This window comes from Monodelphis domestica, chromosome 1 (assembly GCF_027887165.1).
Source record: "Monodelphis domestica isolate mMonDom1 chromosome 1, mMonDom1.pri, whole genome shotgun sequence".
In the NCBI taxonomy this organism is placed as follows: domain Eukaryota; kingdom Metazoa; phylum Chordata; class Mammalia; order Didelphimorphia; family Didelphidae; genus Monodelphis; species Monodelphis domestica.
The window spans coordinates 458,378,921-458,392,981 of NC_077227.1; the positions used below are offsets into that span (position 1 = coordinate 458,378,921).

Here is a 14,061-nt window from a genome sequence, read left to right on the forward strand (position 1 = left end):
GGAGGTGGAGAGTTGGTCGGTGTGGTTCCTGTGGGCTCTGAGAAGGCTTGCTCTGAAGGAAGCTGAAGGTGGGGGCCTCTGAGACTGTTTCTCCATTTTGGACACGTGAGTAATAGGGACTGATCTCTTTTCTTTGCCCCAGCTATCTAAGGGCTTAGGCCTTTTGGCCCAGCCTAAACAGAAGGGGTATTTAAGCCCTATTCCCTTCTCTCCCTTTTTCTCTCTCTCTATCTCTAATTCCTTTCTTACTCCTATTGTAATTAAACTCCAAAAAAGGCTGACGGCTGACTTGAGTTTTTCATTTAGGAATTACATAGCTGATTCCTTGGCGACCTTAAATTAATATATATCAGTCTTTTAAAGTGATTCCCTTGTTACACCAGCTAGGAAGTGTCTGAGGTCAGGTTTAAACCCAAGACCTCCCATCTCTGGGCCTGGCTCTCCATCCATTGAGCCATCCAGCTGGCCCCTCCAGCCCATGACTTCTTGACTCCAATTCCAGCACTCACCCCGCCATATTGCCCAAGGTCCTGTATACACCCATATACGTGTATATCTCCTCTAGGCCAGGCTCATCCTGGGATATTTCTGATTTAATTTGGGGTGGGGAGGGGATTCTGGATAAAGCGTTGGAGGTGGAATAGGTGGAGGGAATTGGAAAGAGGCTTCTATGAGACAGGCTTGCTCTGAGGTATTCCTTGTCTGACTGACTGGTCCTGTGGGGGACAAGACTGGGACTGGAGATGCCTAGAGGGGTAAAGGCCATGTGAATGGTGAATCAGGCCTGGGATGGCTGGGCCGATCGAATGTTACATTCCATTGTCTTTAATGCATCTCTGTATGTCCTCACTCCTCTGCTTGGGTTTTCATCTCCCTTCTCCCTCATCTCCCATTCCTGCTCCTTATTCTCCAACTCACCCTTGGGCCTTGCAATCCCTGGAAAGAGATCAAACAAAAAGAGTTGGTTAAAGGGGCAGAGCCCAGGCACCAGGCTCTGGGGCCTCCCCACCACCGGGCCACTTACCAAATCTCCTCGGCTTCCTTTGTTGCCTTTAGGACCCTGCGAACAAATCACACAGCAAAGTTGAGACCCAGAAATTTTCAGTGCCCCCAGGCCTAACCTGTGATGCCCTATTTCACCTACAGGGAAGCTGAGGCCTAAGGAGGAGAGGGGGGATTCCCTCTGGTCACAAAGGAGAGCTGAGACCCGCTAGGTCTACCTCCCCTCCCTGGGCCTTAACAGTCTGACCCCTGGCTTCTTAGGAAGCAAAATGAAAACACATACCGGAATTCCAGATGGGCCGAGGATCCCTAAGGGTCCAATGACGCCTTCTTTTCCCTGGAGGTGGAAAATAGCCAAAGAGCTGAGGAATCAAAGAGCCTAGAAGAGGACTTCAGCCCTCATCTCTGCTGTACATTTGGGAAGCAGCAGATAAGGAGGGGAGAGGAGAAGATGGAGAATGGGAAGGAGATGGGAGGACAAGAGACAAATGATGCTAATAGAAATGCCTCATGTTTCTATAATGCTACAGGATGACAAGGAACTTTCCTCACAAAAAGCCTGTGAAGTAGATGGTACAGATACTATTATAGTCTTCCAGAGCTGAAGACATTTATGTCTATAGAGGCTGACTTGCCCCAAGGTCTCATATCTAGTTGGTTGTAAGGTTAGGATTTGAATCAGGGGTGTGTTGGAGCCCAGATAGCTTAATATTAAATTTCTTTCCTCCCTCCCTCCCTCCCTCCCTCCCTCCCTTCCTTCCTTCCTTCCTTCCTTCCTTCCTTCCTTCTTTCCTTCCTTCCTTCCTTCCTTCCTTCCTTCCTTCCTTCCTTCCTTCCTTCCTTCCTTCCTTCCTTCCTTCCTTCCTTCCTTCCTTCCTTCCTTCCTTCCTTCCTTCCTTCTTCCCTCCATCTCTTCCTTCTTCCCTCCATCTCTTCCTTCTTCCCTCCATCTCTTCCTTCTTCCCTCCCTCCCTTCTCTCCTCCCTTCCTTCCTCCCTTCCTCTTTCTCTTCCTCCATCCCTTCATTCCTTCTCTCCTCCCTTCCTTTCTTTTTCCCTTTCTCCCTCCCTTCTTACCTCCCTTCCCTCATTCCTTCTTTCCCTTTTTCTTGCATTTTCTCTTTCTTTCTTTTCTCCCTTACCATCTATATTAGAATGGATAACAAATATTGGTTCCAAGGCAGAAGAATAAGAGCTAGGCAATCAGGGTTATCAAGTAATTTTCCCAGGGTTACATAGCTAGGAAGTATCTGAGGCCAAATTTGAACCCAGGACCTCTTGTTTCCAGGTCTTTCTCTCTCCCTGAGCCACATTTTGGAATTTGACAAACCCAATAAATCAGAGTTTAATTTATTGATTGACATCTATTTATTTTTATTTCTAGATTTAAAAAAGAAATAGAGAAAATCTTCATCATGTAGATTAAACTTAAAAGTGTGTCATAAGAGCCAGACCTGGAGACTTGCTATCTCAATACTTGCTAGCTTTGTGACCCTGGGCAAGGCGCTGAACTTTAGTTGCCTAGCACTTACTACTCTCCTGCCTTAGAACTGACACTTATATTGATACTAAGACAAAAGATACGGGTTTAAAAATTTTTTTTTCAAGCGTGTCATGCATATTTTACTTCTTCCCCTGAAGAACCAGTTGTTAAACATTTGTCAGCACACTCCTGAATCAACCTCAGGCTTCCTAACTTTAAAGACTGGTGTCTTTCCTACTGTACCAAAGATGAATCCTGTAAACAAGTATTTATTGAGGACAACCTCATTCTAGGCATTTGGGGGCTACAGTAGTAAGCAGTATCTAGAAAAACTTGGACCATGCCCTCTGAGGTTACACGTCTGTTAGGAAGCCAAGGATAAGACAAAGCAATGCATGAGACAGATAGAGAACGTAGCTAATAGAATGGCAAGTTTCAAGGGCAGATTGTAGAGTCCAAAGAAGAGTGGAGGCCTTGGTGGGCTCCAGGCCCTCCCAGAAGGCTTCAGGGAAGTCCTAGGCTGCTGGGGCTCTGGTAGGAGGTCAGAGAAAGGCAGGGTCTCCCTAGGAAAAACTTCATAGAGAAGTTAGGACTTCAACAAGCTTTTGAAGAATGGGTTAGATTACTGTGGGAAGGAGGAGGGGAAAGGAAGGCCTTCCACATGGAATGAAAGGCCTTGAGGCAAAATATAGACAGAAAAAAAGATAAAGGGGAAGAAGAGTGAAGAGGAGGGAGGACGAAGTCAACTGACCATGGCAGCAAGCTGAAGTGAGTATTAGGAAATGTTGGCATCAGGCTGTGCCTGGCCATAAAGTGAGAAATTAGCTTGGTAGGTATCAGATGATGCTTCGCTCAGAGGCAAAGGAGTCCCAGAGGCTAACGCATCAGTGTGTGGCTGCCTGGTGGGCCTGATGGTTTTTTTTAAATCCTTACCTTCTGCCTTAGAATCAATACTATATATTGGTTCCAAGGCAGAAGATTGGTAAGGGTTAGGCAAATGGAAGAGAAATGACTTGCCCAGGGTCACCCAGCTAGGAAGTGGCTGAGGTCAAATTTGAACCCAGGACCTCCAGTCTCTGGGCTTGACTCTCAATCCACTGAGCAACCCAGCTGCCCCCCCCCTCCCCTCCCCTCATGGTTCTTGAGGCAGGGGAGGGAAGATTTCTTTCAGGAAGATGGGAGAAACTTACCATCAAGCCTGGTGGCCCACGAGGACCTTGGATTCCTTTAAAACCGAGATCTCCCGGAGGTCCCTGTGAGGAGCAAAAGAGGAAACATTTAGTTCCTATGAGCCAGAGCCAAAGGAGGGTTCATCCACCCAGTTTTGGAAACAGAAGGGATAGGGAGCACACAGGATTTATTCAGAGACTCAATTACATTTGGATAAATCCTCCCTATTTCTCCATTCAACAGTTGGAAGAGATGGAGGGGCTGTGTTCCAGGAATGATAATAATTGCTGACATTTATATAGTGCTTTAAGATTTACAAAACACTTTCTATATATTGCCTCATTTGAGCCTCACAACTACCTCAGGAAGTAGCTGACATTAATTTTACAAATGAGGAGACAGAGGCTCCGAGAAGTTGAGCTTTGTCAAAGGCCTTAGAGTGAGCAAGTGTCTAAGGAGCAACTCAAATCCAGTCCTTCCCACCTCCAATCCACCATTCTCTCCATCCACTCCATTCTATTGGGTCCCAAAGCCAGAAGGGAGGAGAACATAAGTAAAACTCTAGCACCCCAGAACAGATCTTATGGTTTCACAAAACCTAAGAATTGAAGGAGGCCTCCAGGAGAATTTAGATCAGAGATTTTTTTAAACTCTTACCTTCTGCTTTAGAATCAACACTATGTATTGGTTCCAAGGCAGAAGAGCAGTAAAGGCTAGGCAATGGGGGTTTGTGACTTGCCCAGGGTCACCTAGCTAGGAAGTATCTGAGGCCAGATTTGAACTCAGGAGCTCCCATCTCTGGGCCTGGCTCTCAATCCACTGAAACAACCAGCTGCTCCCCTAAACCAGAGATTCTTAACCTGAACTCCATATTCTTAAAAAAAATAACTATTTCAATATAACTTGTTTCCTCTATAATCCTATGCATTTTTATTTTATGCATTTAAAGGATACGATACATAGGACTCAAAAGATTGTCAAATGGTTCTATGACACAAAAATGATTATGCATCCTTGACCTAACACAAAAATCTACAGATTATACAAAAATTCTACAGATGGAGAATCTAAGGTTCAGAGAAATTAAGTGACTTGTCCAAGTTAACAATGAATAAATTTGCTAATTTAGATGAGTGAGGGCCCAGGTCCTGGGGCCAGCAGAGAGAAGGGGGATCCTTCATAGGGTCTTGAGACTCCCACTAAGGATGGGAGGAAGACAACTGGAATAGCTGGGGGTGCTGAAAGGGCCTGGAGGCCTGTGTAAGTGATATACCTTGGGTCCAAAGAGGCCAGCAATTCCAGGGAAGCCCATTTCTCCAAAGTCACCCTGCCAAGAAAGTAAAATGAATGAAACTAAATGAAAAAATGTGTGTTTATGTGTGTAGGGGGGGAGAGAGAGAGAGAGACAGAGACAAAGAGAGAGAGAGAGACAGAGAGAGAGAGAGACAGAGACAGAGACCGAGACAGAGACAGAGACAGAGAGACAGAGAGAGACCGAGAGACAGAGATAGAGACACAGACAGAGACACAGAGACAGAGACAGACAGACAGAGAGAGAGGCAGAGGGAAAGAGAGAAAGAGACAGAGAGAGAGAGACAAAGGCAGAGAGAGAGAGAGTATGTGTGGAAGGGGAGAGAGAGAGAGAAAGGAGAGGAGAGAGAGAGAGAAGAGGAGAGAGAGCGAGACAGACAGAGACAGAGACAGAGAGAGACAGACAGACAGACCGAGAGAGACAGAGGGAGACAGAGGAAAAGAGAGAAAGAGACAGAGAGAGAGAGAGTGTGTGTGTGTGGAAGGGAGGGAGAGACAGAGAGAAAGAGAGAGAGACAGAGAGAGACAGAGAGAAAGAGAGAGAGACAGAGAGAGACAGAGAGAAAGAGAGAGGCAGAGAGTGAGAGTGTGTGTGGAAGGGAGGAAGAGAAAGACAGAGACAGAGAGAGATAGAGAAAGAGGCAGAGAGAGCAAGAGTGTGTGTGGAAGGGAGGGAGGGAGGGAGAGAGAGACAGAGACAGAGAGAAAGAGAGAGACAGAGAAAGAGAGAGACAGAGAAAGAGGCAGAGAGAGAGCAAGAGTATGTGTGGAAGGGAGGGAGGGAGGGAGAGACAGAGAGACAGAGAGAGAGAGACAGAGAGAAAGAGAGACAGAGAGAGACAGAGAGAAAGAGAGAGAGACAGAGAGAGAGGCAGAGAGAGAGTGAGAGTGTGTGTGGAAGGGAGGGAGGGAGAGAGACAGAGAGAAAGAGCGACACGGAGAGAGAGACAGAGAGACAGACAGAGAAAGAGAGAGACAAAGGGCAGAGAGAGAGTGTGTGTGGAAGGGGAGAGAGAGAGAGAGAGAAAGGAGAGGAGAGAGAGAAAGGAGAGGAGAGAGAGAGAAGAGGAGAGAGAGGGAGAGAGAGAGAGAGAGAGAGAAGAGGAGAGAGAGGGAGAGGGAGAGAGAGAAAGGAGAGGAGAGCGAGAGAGAGAGAGCGAGAGAGAGAGAGAGAATGCATGGAACCAGTACCCTGGTTCTGGGATCAGGTAGAATCAAGAACTATAAACGAATATATATATATATGTATGTGTATATATATATATAACTATAAAAAGAAATGTCACATATTAACTGAAATTAACAGTTACTAGACATTTCTCCATTTCTATGCTGGACAAACTGAGGCATCAATGAACCAGAGCCATGAGACTAGACTATACCAGAGCCAGAAAAAGGACTCAGGAGTTCCTGGCCTCCAGTCAGACCACTGACTCCCTTTCTTAGATGACAGCCTCCTCACTTTCCATAGTTTGTGGTTCCCTCATGGCGGGAAGGAGGAAAGAAGAGAAAGAGGGTTGTCAGTGATCTCCAACCCAGTACATAACCTGTGATCAGTGGCAGCCCTCAGGATGACTTTCCAGCAGCCACAAATTGGGATCTGGAGCTGTGCCCCTCTTCCTAGAAAAATGCTTTAATGGTTCCAAATACCAGATACTCGGGACTCTCCAATCAGCGTCTTATTACCAAAGCCAAATTAATAAGTACATTTCTAGCCTGAAACATAGGCTGCAGTGATCAGAGAAGTCACGGGATATGAAGCAGCTCAAGAAATACTCATTTTTCTGTCTGCTAGTTAACATCCCACAAGGCAGGGTTTTCAGACCAGCTGGACCTAAGCAACCTGGTTAACATCAATTCCTGTCCTCTTCGTTCTCACTCTTAAATTCTCTTTCCTAAAAACTAACATCTATAGAGCACTTTGTGGATTTTTCAAGACTTTTTTCAAATCCATTCTCTCATCTGATCCTTACATTATCCTTTTTTCTTTTCTTCTCTTCTCTTCTCTTCTCTTCTCTTCTCTTCTCTTCTCTTCTCTTCTCTTCTCTTCCCCTCCTCTTCTCTTCCCCTCTCTTCTCTTCTCTTCTCTTCTCTTCTCTTCTCTTCTCTTCTCTTCTCTTCTCTTCTCTTCTCTTCTCTTCTCTTCTCTTCTCTTCTCTTCTCTTCTCTTCTCTTCTCTTCTCTTCTCTTCTCTTCTCTTTTCCCATACCTTTCTTCTTAGAATCACTATTGTGTATTGGCTCCAAGGCAGAAGAGAGGGCAGGGCTAGGCAATGGGGGTTAAGTGACTTGCCCAGAGTCACACAGCTGGGAAGTGTCTGAGGTCAAATTTGAATCCAGGATCTCCTGTCTCTGGGTCTGGCTCTCCATCCACTGAGCTACCCAGTTGCCCCCAAGGGAATCTTATATTAAATAAGTGGGGGAACATCTGGGATTCATGCCATAGTCACTCACCGGCTGGCCTTTGGATCCGGGCTCCCCTTGGCTCCCGGGGAGCCCTGTTCCTCCCTCTGTCCCTCGCTTGCCGATAGGGCCCAGCTGTCCAGGCAACCCATTTTCACCCTTAAAGAAACACACGTATATTAATAATAGGCAGCCTTGTACAGGGAGACATGGGTATCCCAGAGGACCGAATACCTCGTGTTCCTGCCCAGTGAACGCTCTCTGGCGTTCTTTGGCACCAGAAGTGCCCCTACCTCGAGGGGAGGCATCCGTGATATTGGGTCTTTGTGAACACTCTAAAGAGCAGAGTATTTAAAATGGGAAGAGACTAGAAATGGAGGAAGTCTAGAAACGAGAATGGCAGAGCTAGCCGCATGAGAGGTCCGTAGGACCTCCTCGTTTCACCCACCGAGGGGCTAAGCCATTCACCCAGGCAGGGGTCCTCCCCTCCACAGATGACCCGACAAGATGGCAAGGAGCCAAATCTGAGGGCGGACGGGACGGCAGGAGTTAGAGATAAGGCTGAGGGACATGCAGGCTACAGGATGAAGTCAAAATCCCCCAGCCTGGCATTGAAGGCCTTCCACAGTCCGGCTCTAACGTGCATCCCTAGTGGTGTCTCCCCGTATTTATTTGTAGAGGTTGCTGACGTCCGTAAGGTTCCCTTAGTTAGTACCTCTCCCTGTTCCCTAGTCACCCAGCCCTCCCAGCCCCTTAGGTATCCCCGTCCCCCCATCCTTGCTCTCGCCATCTCCTGGCTGGCAATACTCTCGTTTCGTCCTTCTACTAATTCAAATGCTGCCTCTCCTCCAAATCCTTGAGCTTCTGAGAAGCGTCCCGGCAGCATTCGAGCCTACAGGGATGTCTCTCCTCTGATCTCGAGGCACTCATTATTTCTGACACTCATGTGAAACAATGTCAGATGTCTGGCGTCAGCATCTCTTTGTTGTCTTGTACTATTTGGGGGCTTTTGAGTATATTCTATCTTCCTAAATGGACTGTTAATTCCTAGAAGGCAGGGAAGGTGTTTTCTTATTCTCCCTTTATCCCTAGGATTGTGAAGCACAGAGCGGGGCTCAAGAAATGTTTATTTTCATTTTTTTAAGCCCTTACCTCCCATCTTGGAGTCAATACTGTGTCTTGGTTCCAAGGCAGAAGAGCTGTAAGGGCTGGGCAATGGGGGTCAAGTGACTTGCCCAGGGTCACACAGCTGGGAAGTGTCTGAGGCCAGATTTGAACCTAGGACCTCCCGTCTCTAGGCCTGGCTCTCCATCCACTGAACTACCCAGCTGCCCCCTAAATGTTTATTTTTAATGGGAGTTGGTATGGCACGGCAGAAAGAACATTGGAATAGATTCAGGACACTCAAGTTCTAATTCTATTTCAGCTAGGTGAAGGCTTCTGTTTTCACCTCTATACAATAAATGTAGAAGGGTAGATCTGAAAGTATACTATAAAACAATGATCAAAATTATAGGGGACTAGATTAAAAAAAAACAACTAAAAAGAGATCAATGAGATAGAATAGAAAATTCAGAAAAAGAACCAAACATACCAGACCTACACAGCAACTGGGCCTAGCAGATAGAGAGCTAGCCTTGGGAATCAGGAAGCCCTGAGTTCAAGTCCTATCTCTTGGCTGGGCACATACTGGTTGTGTGACCCCAAGCAAGGCATTTAGTTTCTCAGCATCTCAGGTAGGTGGTACTCTAGGACTAGACACTACACAGAAGATATAAATTTGAATGGGCAGAGGACCGTCCTCACTGGGGGCTCCATAGGCTGAGGCAGTCACAGGGCCAGCACAATCGATCACTTAATCAATGAGCAATAAACATTTATTAATTGATTATTATGTGCCAGGCACTCTCCTAAACCCGGGGAGAAGAAAGGTAAAAAATCTTGTCAGGAGTTAACTGGAGGGAGAGCAACAAGCAAACAAAGTGTCCATGGGAGATAATCCTGGAAGAAATAATCCTAGGAGCAGGGAGAAGGGGAGGGAGAAGAGATGAGGAAGAGAGGAAGGTCTTTTGTAGAAGGAAGGGAGAAATATGTGTGTGTCTGATTTCCACACACACACACAAACGTATTGTATGCATTACATGTATATATATCTATGTGTATAGATATATATACACGCATACTTGGTGACTCGAAGGCACAGTGGGCTGGGAATGAGGAAGACTCATCCTCATGAGTTCAAATCTAGCCTCAGATACTTACTAGCTCGGTATGACCCTGGGCAAGTCACTGTCAAATGAGCTGGAGAAGGAAATGGCCAACTACTCCAGAGTCTTTGCCAAGACAATCCCAAATGAGGTCATGAAGAATTGGATATGACTGGAAAATGACTGGACAAGTAATGCGTGTGTGTGTGTGTGTGTGTGTGTGTGTGTGTGTGTGTGTATGAAATAATAATTTGTAAAACACTTAACCCACTGGCTGGCATACTATGGACTTAATAAATGCTACTTTCCTTTCTTCTTTCCTACAGACATAATATTATATCTAAAGATTAAAGATATGGAAAGATTATAATATATTATTCCTTAGTAAAACTTATTGGGGAAATAAGATAGCAGTAGTGTAAACAATTAGTTTAGATTCACACTTCATATCACCTGCCACAATAAATCCAAACTGCATTGTGAATGTAAACTTTATCAATTTTAATATTTCAAAAGGGTCAGTGTTTTAATCAATGTGGATACTCCCTTCACCAATGCAGATTCAAACTTCTCTCTGACTTAGACTGTCTTGGATGAGTTGTGGTAGTTGAAAAAAATCCTCACCTGGTGACCAGCCTTCTGGAACAAACTCCTTAAACCCTGCCAACATGACACCTGGCCACCAACACACAATCAATCCCTCATCCAGTTAGGACTCAAAGACTTTCCAGCTCAGTAGGTTCTGCCAGAGCTTGTGCTCCGTTGGCATAGCCTTGAAGAACTTGGGGCCATTCTCACAGTCCATCAGAGAACTTTAGTGGATGTTTTTGTTTTGTCTTTTTTTTTTTAATTGGAAGGGGAAAAAACTATATCTCAACTCTGAACTGGAGAAAAGAAAGAAAGAGAGGAGCGAAGAAAAAAGGAGAGGAGAGAAATTCTTATTTATTGAACAAATGGAAGGTACTGTTGAAAACACAATAGATGGATTGGTGCAACAAATAGTGATGGATCCAAAATAAAACAAGGGAAATAGATTGGGGAAAAAACATTTACAGTAAATACTTCTGATAAAACTATGATCTTTAAGGATCTTTAATCTTTATTTAATTTAACTTAATCTTTAAGAAATAGATAAAAAATTTAGATGATTAATACTCTTTCTCTCATGGCTTTCCTATTTCTGTTCCTCCACAGATCATTCCTTAAGCCTAGACTTTACTCCTTCCTCATCTCCACCCAGTATAATCCTTATTTTCTAACAATGCTCAGGTCAGGTGCCATTTTTTCCATTAAGCCTTCCTGGATAGTGCTCCCTGCTTGTTAGTGTTCTCTCTTCCTTCTTTATTGTTCATACTTCCTATCACCTACCACAATAAATCCAAATTGGACTGCAAATTTAAATTTTGTCACCCTTAATATTTCAAAAAGTTTAATGATTTTTATCAATGTGGGCAATCCCTTCAAACTCCTCTCTGACTTAGACTCTTGGTTAAGTTGTGGTGGTTGAAAAAACTCTAAATTATTACTAATGTTATATTAATTATAATTCTATTTTTATGAATTATATATAATAATAATCCACTAAATTAATATTATATTAAATTAGCTAATATCACATTCATTTATTATTAATTATTTGATGTTAATTTAAATTATTAAAAACTTTAATATTATTACATTTTTATTTTAATTATTTATATTTTTAAAAATTAATTTTTGACTAAAATCTTATTTTTATGATATATGTATAGGTACATATATATTTATATCATCCCTCCAAAAGGATGTGAACTTTTTTCTTTTTCTTTTTAAGCCCTTACCTTCCATCTTGGAATCAATATCATATATTGGTTCTAAGGCAGAAAAGTGGTAAGGGCTGGGCAATGAGGGTTAAGTGACTTGCCCAGGGTCACACAGCTAGGAAGTACCTGTGGTCAAATTTGAACCCAGGACTTCCTGTCTCTCAATCCACTGAGCCTCCTAGTTTCCCCCTGGATGTGAACTTCTTAAGGGCAGAGACAGGTTTTATTTTTGTCCTCATCTCCACAAGGATAGCCTAGTGTAGGCTTTTAATAAATAGTTGTTGAATTATGGGGTTGAATTGTTCCAAGGATGTGAACAGACAGTTCCTCAAAGTTTCTACTAGACAGGAAAATGCACATTAAATAATTGGACTGGATGATCCCCCAAACACTTCTAAGTCCGTAGTGCTTCTATGAATCTCAGCACTTCCACTGTGAGACCTTGGGCATGTCCTTTTATTTCTCCAGGCCTTGGTTTCCTCCTTTGTAAAATGAGTAAATTAGGATAGGTTAGGTGATCTCTTCAGTGTTTTCCAATTCTAAGTCATTGATTCTAGTTTACAGGAAGCCAGTCCAAGGGATAACTCCAGCTTGCCTACATTCAGCCATCAGGGGGCAGCAATGCTCAACTCAACACAGTATTTTGAAGAGGCCAGCTAGAGTGGGACTTTTCTGACTAAAGTGAATCTTAGGTGATTTGTAGTTTGTGTGGTTTGTTTGTTTGTTTGTTTTAAACCTAATCTGTGGCTCCTTAGGAGGTCTGAGGGAAGAACTCTGAAAAAAAGTAACCTTTTCAGAGGAATTCCTGGAGAAAGAAACTCAGAGAGTGTCTGGATATAATAGAAAAAATCCTGGATTTGAGTTCAAATTCTGATTTCTAGCTATGTGACGTTGAACAAAGTCAAATAATTGGTCTCTCTGGGCCTCAGTTTCTCCATATTTAAAATAAGGAGGTTGGAAGGATGGCCTCTAAGGTACTTTCCAAATATACCGTGGTGACCCTAGGATGCTGGGTTACCGTGCTCTCCCCAACTACAGTCATGGCCTGTGTAAGGGATAAAAATTAGAGTTGTCTGAATATATTATACTAGTGGTTGCCAGGGATTAAAATTCAATCCCCCCAAAATACTCAAGTCAGTTTGGGATTTTTATGGTGGTTTAATTACAATAGTAGGAAGAAATTAAGAAGAAGAGAGGAAAAGGAATTGGACTGCTCTTTCAAGCCAGATAGGAGTTCAGAGGCCTAGGCCAAGGGGCCTTCTCAATCTAGCTTGGCTTCCAGCCACGAGGCTTCCTCCAAGATGAGGGACCTCTTAGGAGGATAACGTTTTAGAATGTAAAGGAAAACAGAAATCAGCCTAAACCACTCAAAAGCAAGCCACCATGAGCTCCCAATGCTGCAAGAGTCCAATGTCTCCGTGAGAGAAAGCAAGAGCACAGAGAGAGGAAGTGATGCAAAATATATATACAGTTCTTTACATCACTTCCTGTGTATCACATGTACCAATGGTAGCTTAAGCTGGACTTAGGACATCCCAGGGGGTCAGTCAGTTGTTTTTGATTTGTTACATGCTAACACATGTCGGTCATAGGCCATCCTCCTCACAGTTAATCCTTAAGTAGGGGTGTATACATTCCTGGTTGCTAAATTTCTAAGACTAAGCAAAATGGAGAAAATCTTAAAATTCACACCTGTGGTGCTACCCAAGAACTGCCCCAGCATAGTATTCCACCTCAGAAGGGAGGGAGGACGGAAACTGGCTCACCTTGAATCCTGGGGGTCCCTGAGCTCCAGGCAAACCAGCCACACCTGGATTTCCTCTCCTGCCTGTGGGGCCAAAGGGTCCAACTTCTCCGTCATCTCCTTGTTCCCCCTGAATGGAGGGAGACAAAGGGCTGGCTCAGTTTCTGAGGCCACCGACTGCTGGGGAAACATGGAAACCCAGGGGTCTGGAGACCCTGCGGAATGAGGGGTGGGTGGAAGGGGCGGCCACTTTGGGAGCCTTTAGTAGAACAGGTCCTTGAAAGAGTTTGTGGAATGGAGGCATTTCAAAAGACTTTCATCCTTGTTCTTTGCAGGCTTGGGGAATTGTCTTTTTCTCCACATTTATATCCCCTAACCGGGCCTGGCAGCACAGAGTAGACAATGCACAGGTGCATGTTTTTAATTCATTCTAAGGTCCTTCACAGCGCTGCCATTCTCCGGCCTCGGGCTCTGTCAGGCTCTGGCATTCTGTATTTTAAGGCTCTGAGGTCTCTTGTAGTGCTGTGCTTCTCTGATCTCTCCCCTTCTCCAGGCTTGCCCCCAGGAGAGAGCCTGCCCTCCGAGCCCCAGCTGTCCAGCTTACCTGCTCTCCTGCTCGGCCATCCTTCCCAGGAACTCCATCCTGGCCGGGGAGTCCTTCTTGGCCTTGCCTTCCCACCACACCTCGCGGCCCCGGCATTCCCACCAGGCCCTGGAGACCCAGAGAGACAGGGTGAGGTAGGGAAAGACCACAGGCCGGGGGAACATCCGGTTGGAGGGGATACCCTCAGGATCACTCACCTGCATGCCTCGGCTGCCGGCTTCCCCACGCTTTCCTTGTTTCCCCTTCTGACCCTGAAAAGCCAAGAGAATGAATTGAGGCCTGAGCCAGGGGGCTGCCTGGAGAAGGGGCCCTGAAGGAGGATTAGCCTTCTCTTCTG

At 44.9% G+C, this 14,061-nt stretch overlaps 1 protein-coding gene across 4 annotated transcripts in view; it reads right to left on the bottom strand.

Annotated features, from left to right (window-relative positions):
- Positions 1–14,061, bottom strand: part of COL27A1 (collagen type XXVII alpha 1 chain) — a 268,951-nt gene that overhangs the window by 17,447 nt on the left and 237,443 nt on the right. For all 4 annotated transcript variants that reach the window (XM_056812389.1, XM_056812391.1, XM_056812388.1 and 1 more), the window contains exons 46-54: positions 13,922–13,975; positions 13,725–13,832; positions 13,143–13,250; positions 7,419–7,526; positions 4,928–4,981; positions 3,675–3,737; positions 1,286–1,339; positions 1,025–1,060; positions 919–936 (exon numbers count right to left, since the gene is read on the bottom strand). In XM_056812389.1, the coding sequence (XP_056668367.1) occupies positions 919–936; positions 1,025–1,060; positions 1,286–1,339; positions 3,675–3,737; positions 4,928–4,981; positions 7,419–7,526; positions 13,143–13,250; positions 13,725–13,832; positions 13,922–13,975 (603 nt within the window). The remainder of the gene's footprint in view (positions 1–918; positions 937–1,024; positions 1,061–1,285; positions 1,340–3,674; positions 3,738–4,927; positions 4,982–7,418; positions 7,527–13,142; positions 13,251–13,724; positions 13,833–13,921; positions 13,976–14,061) is intronic.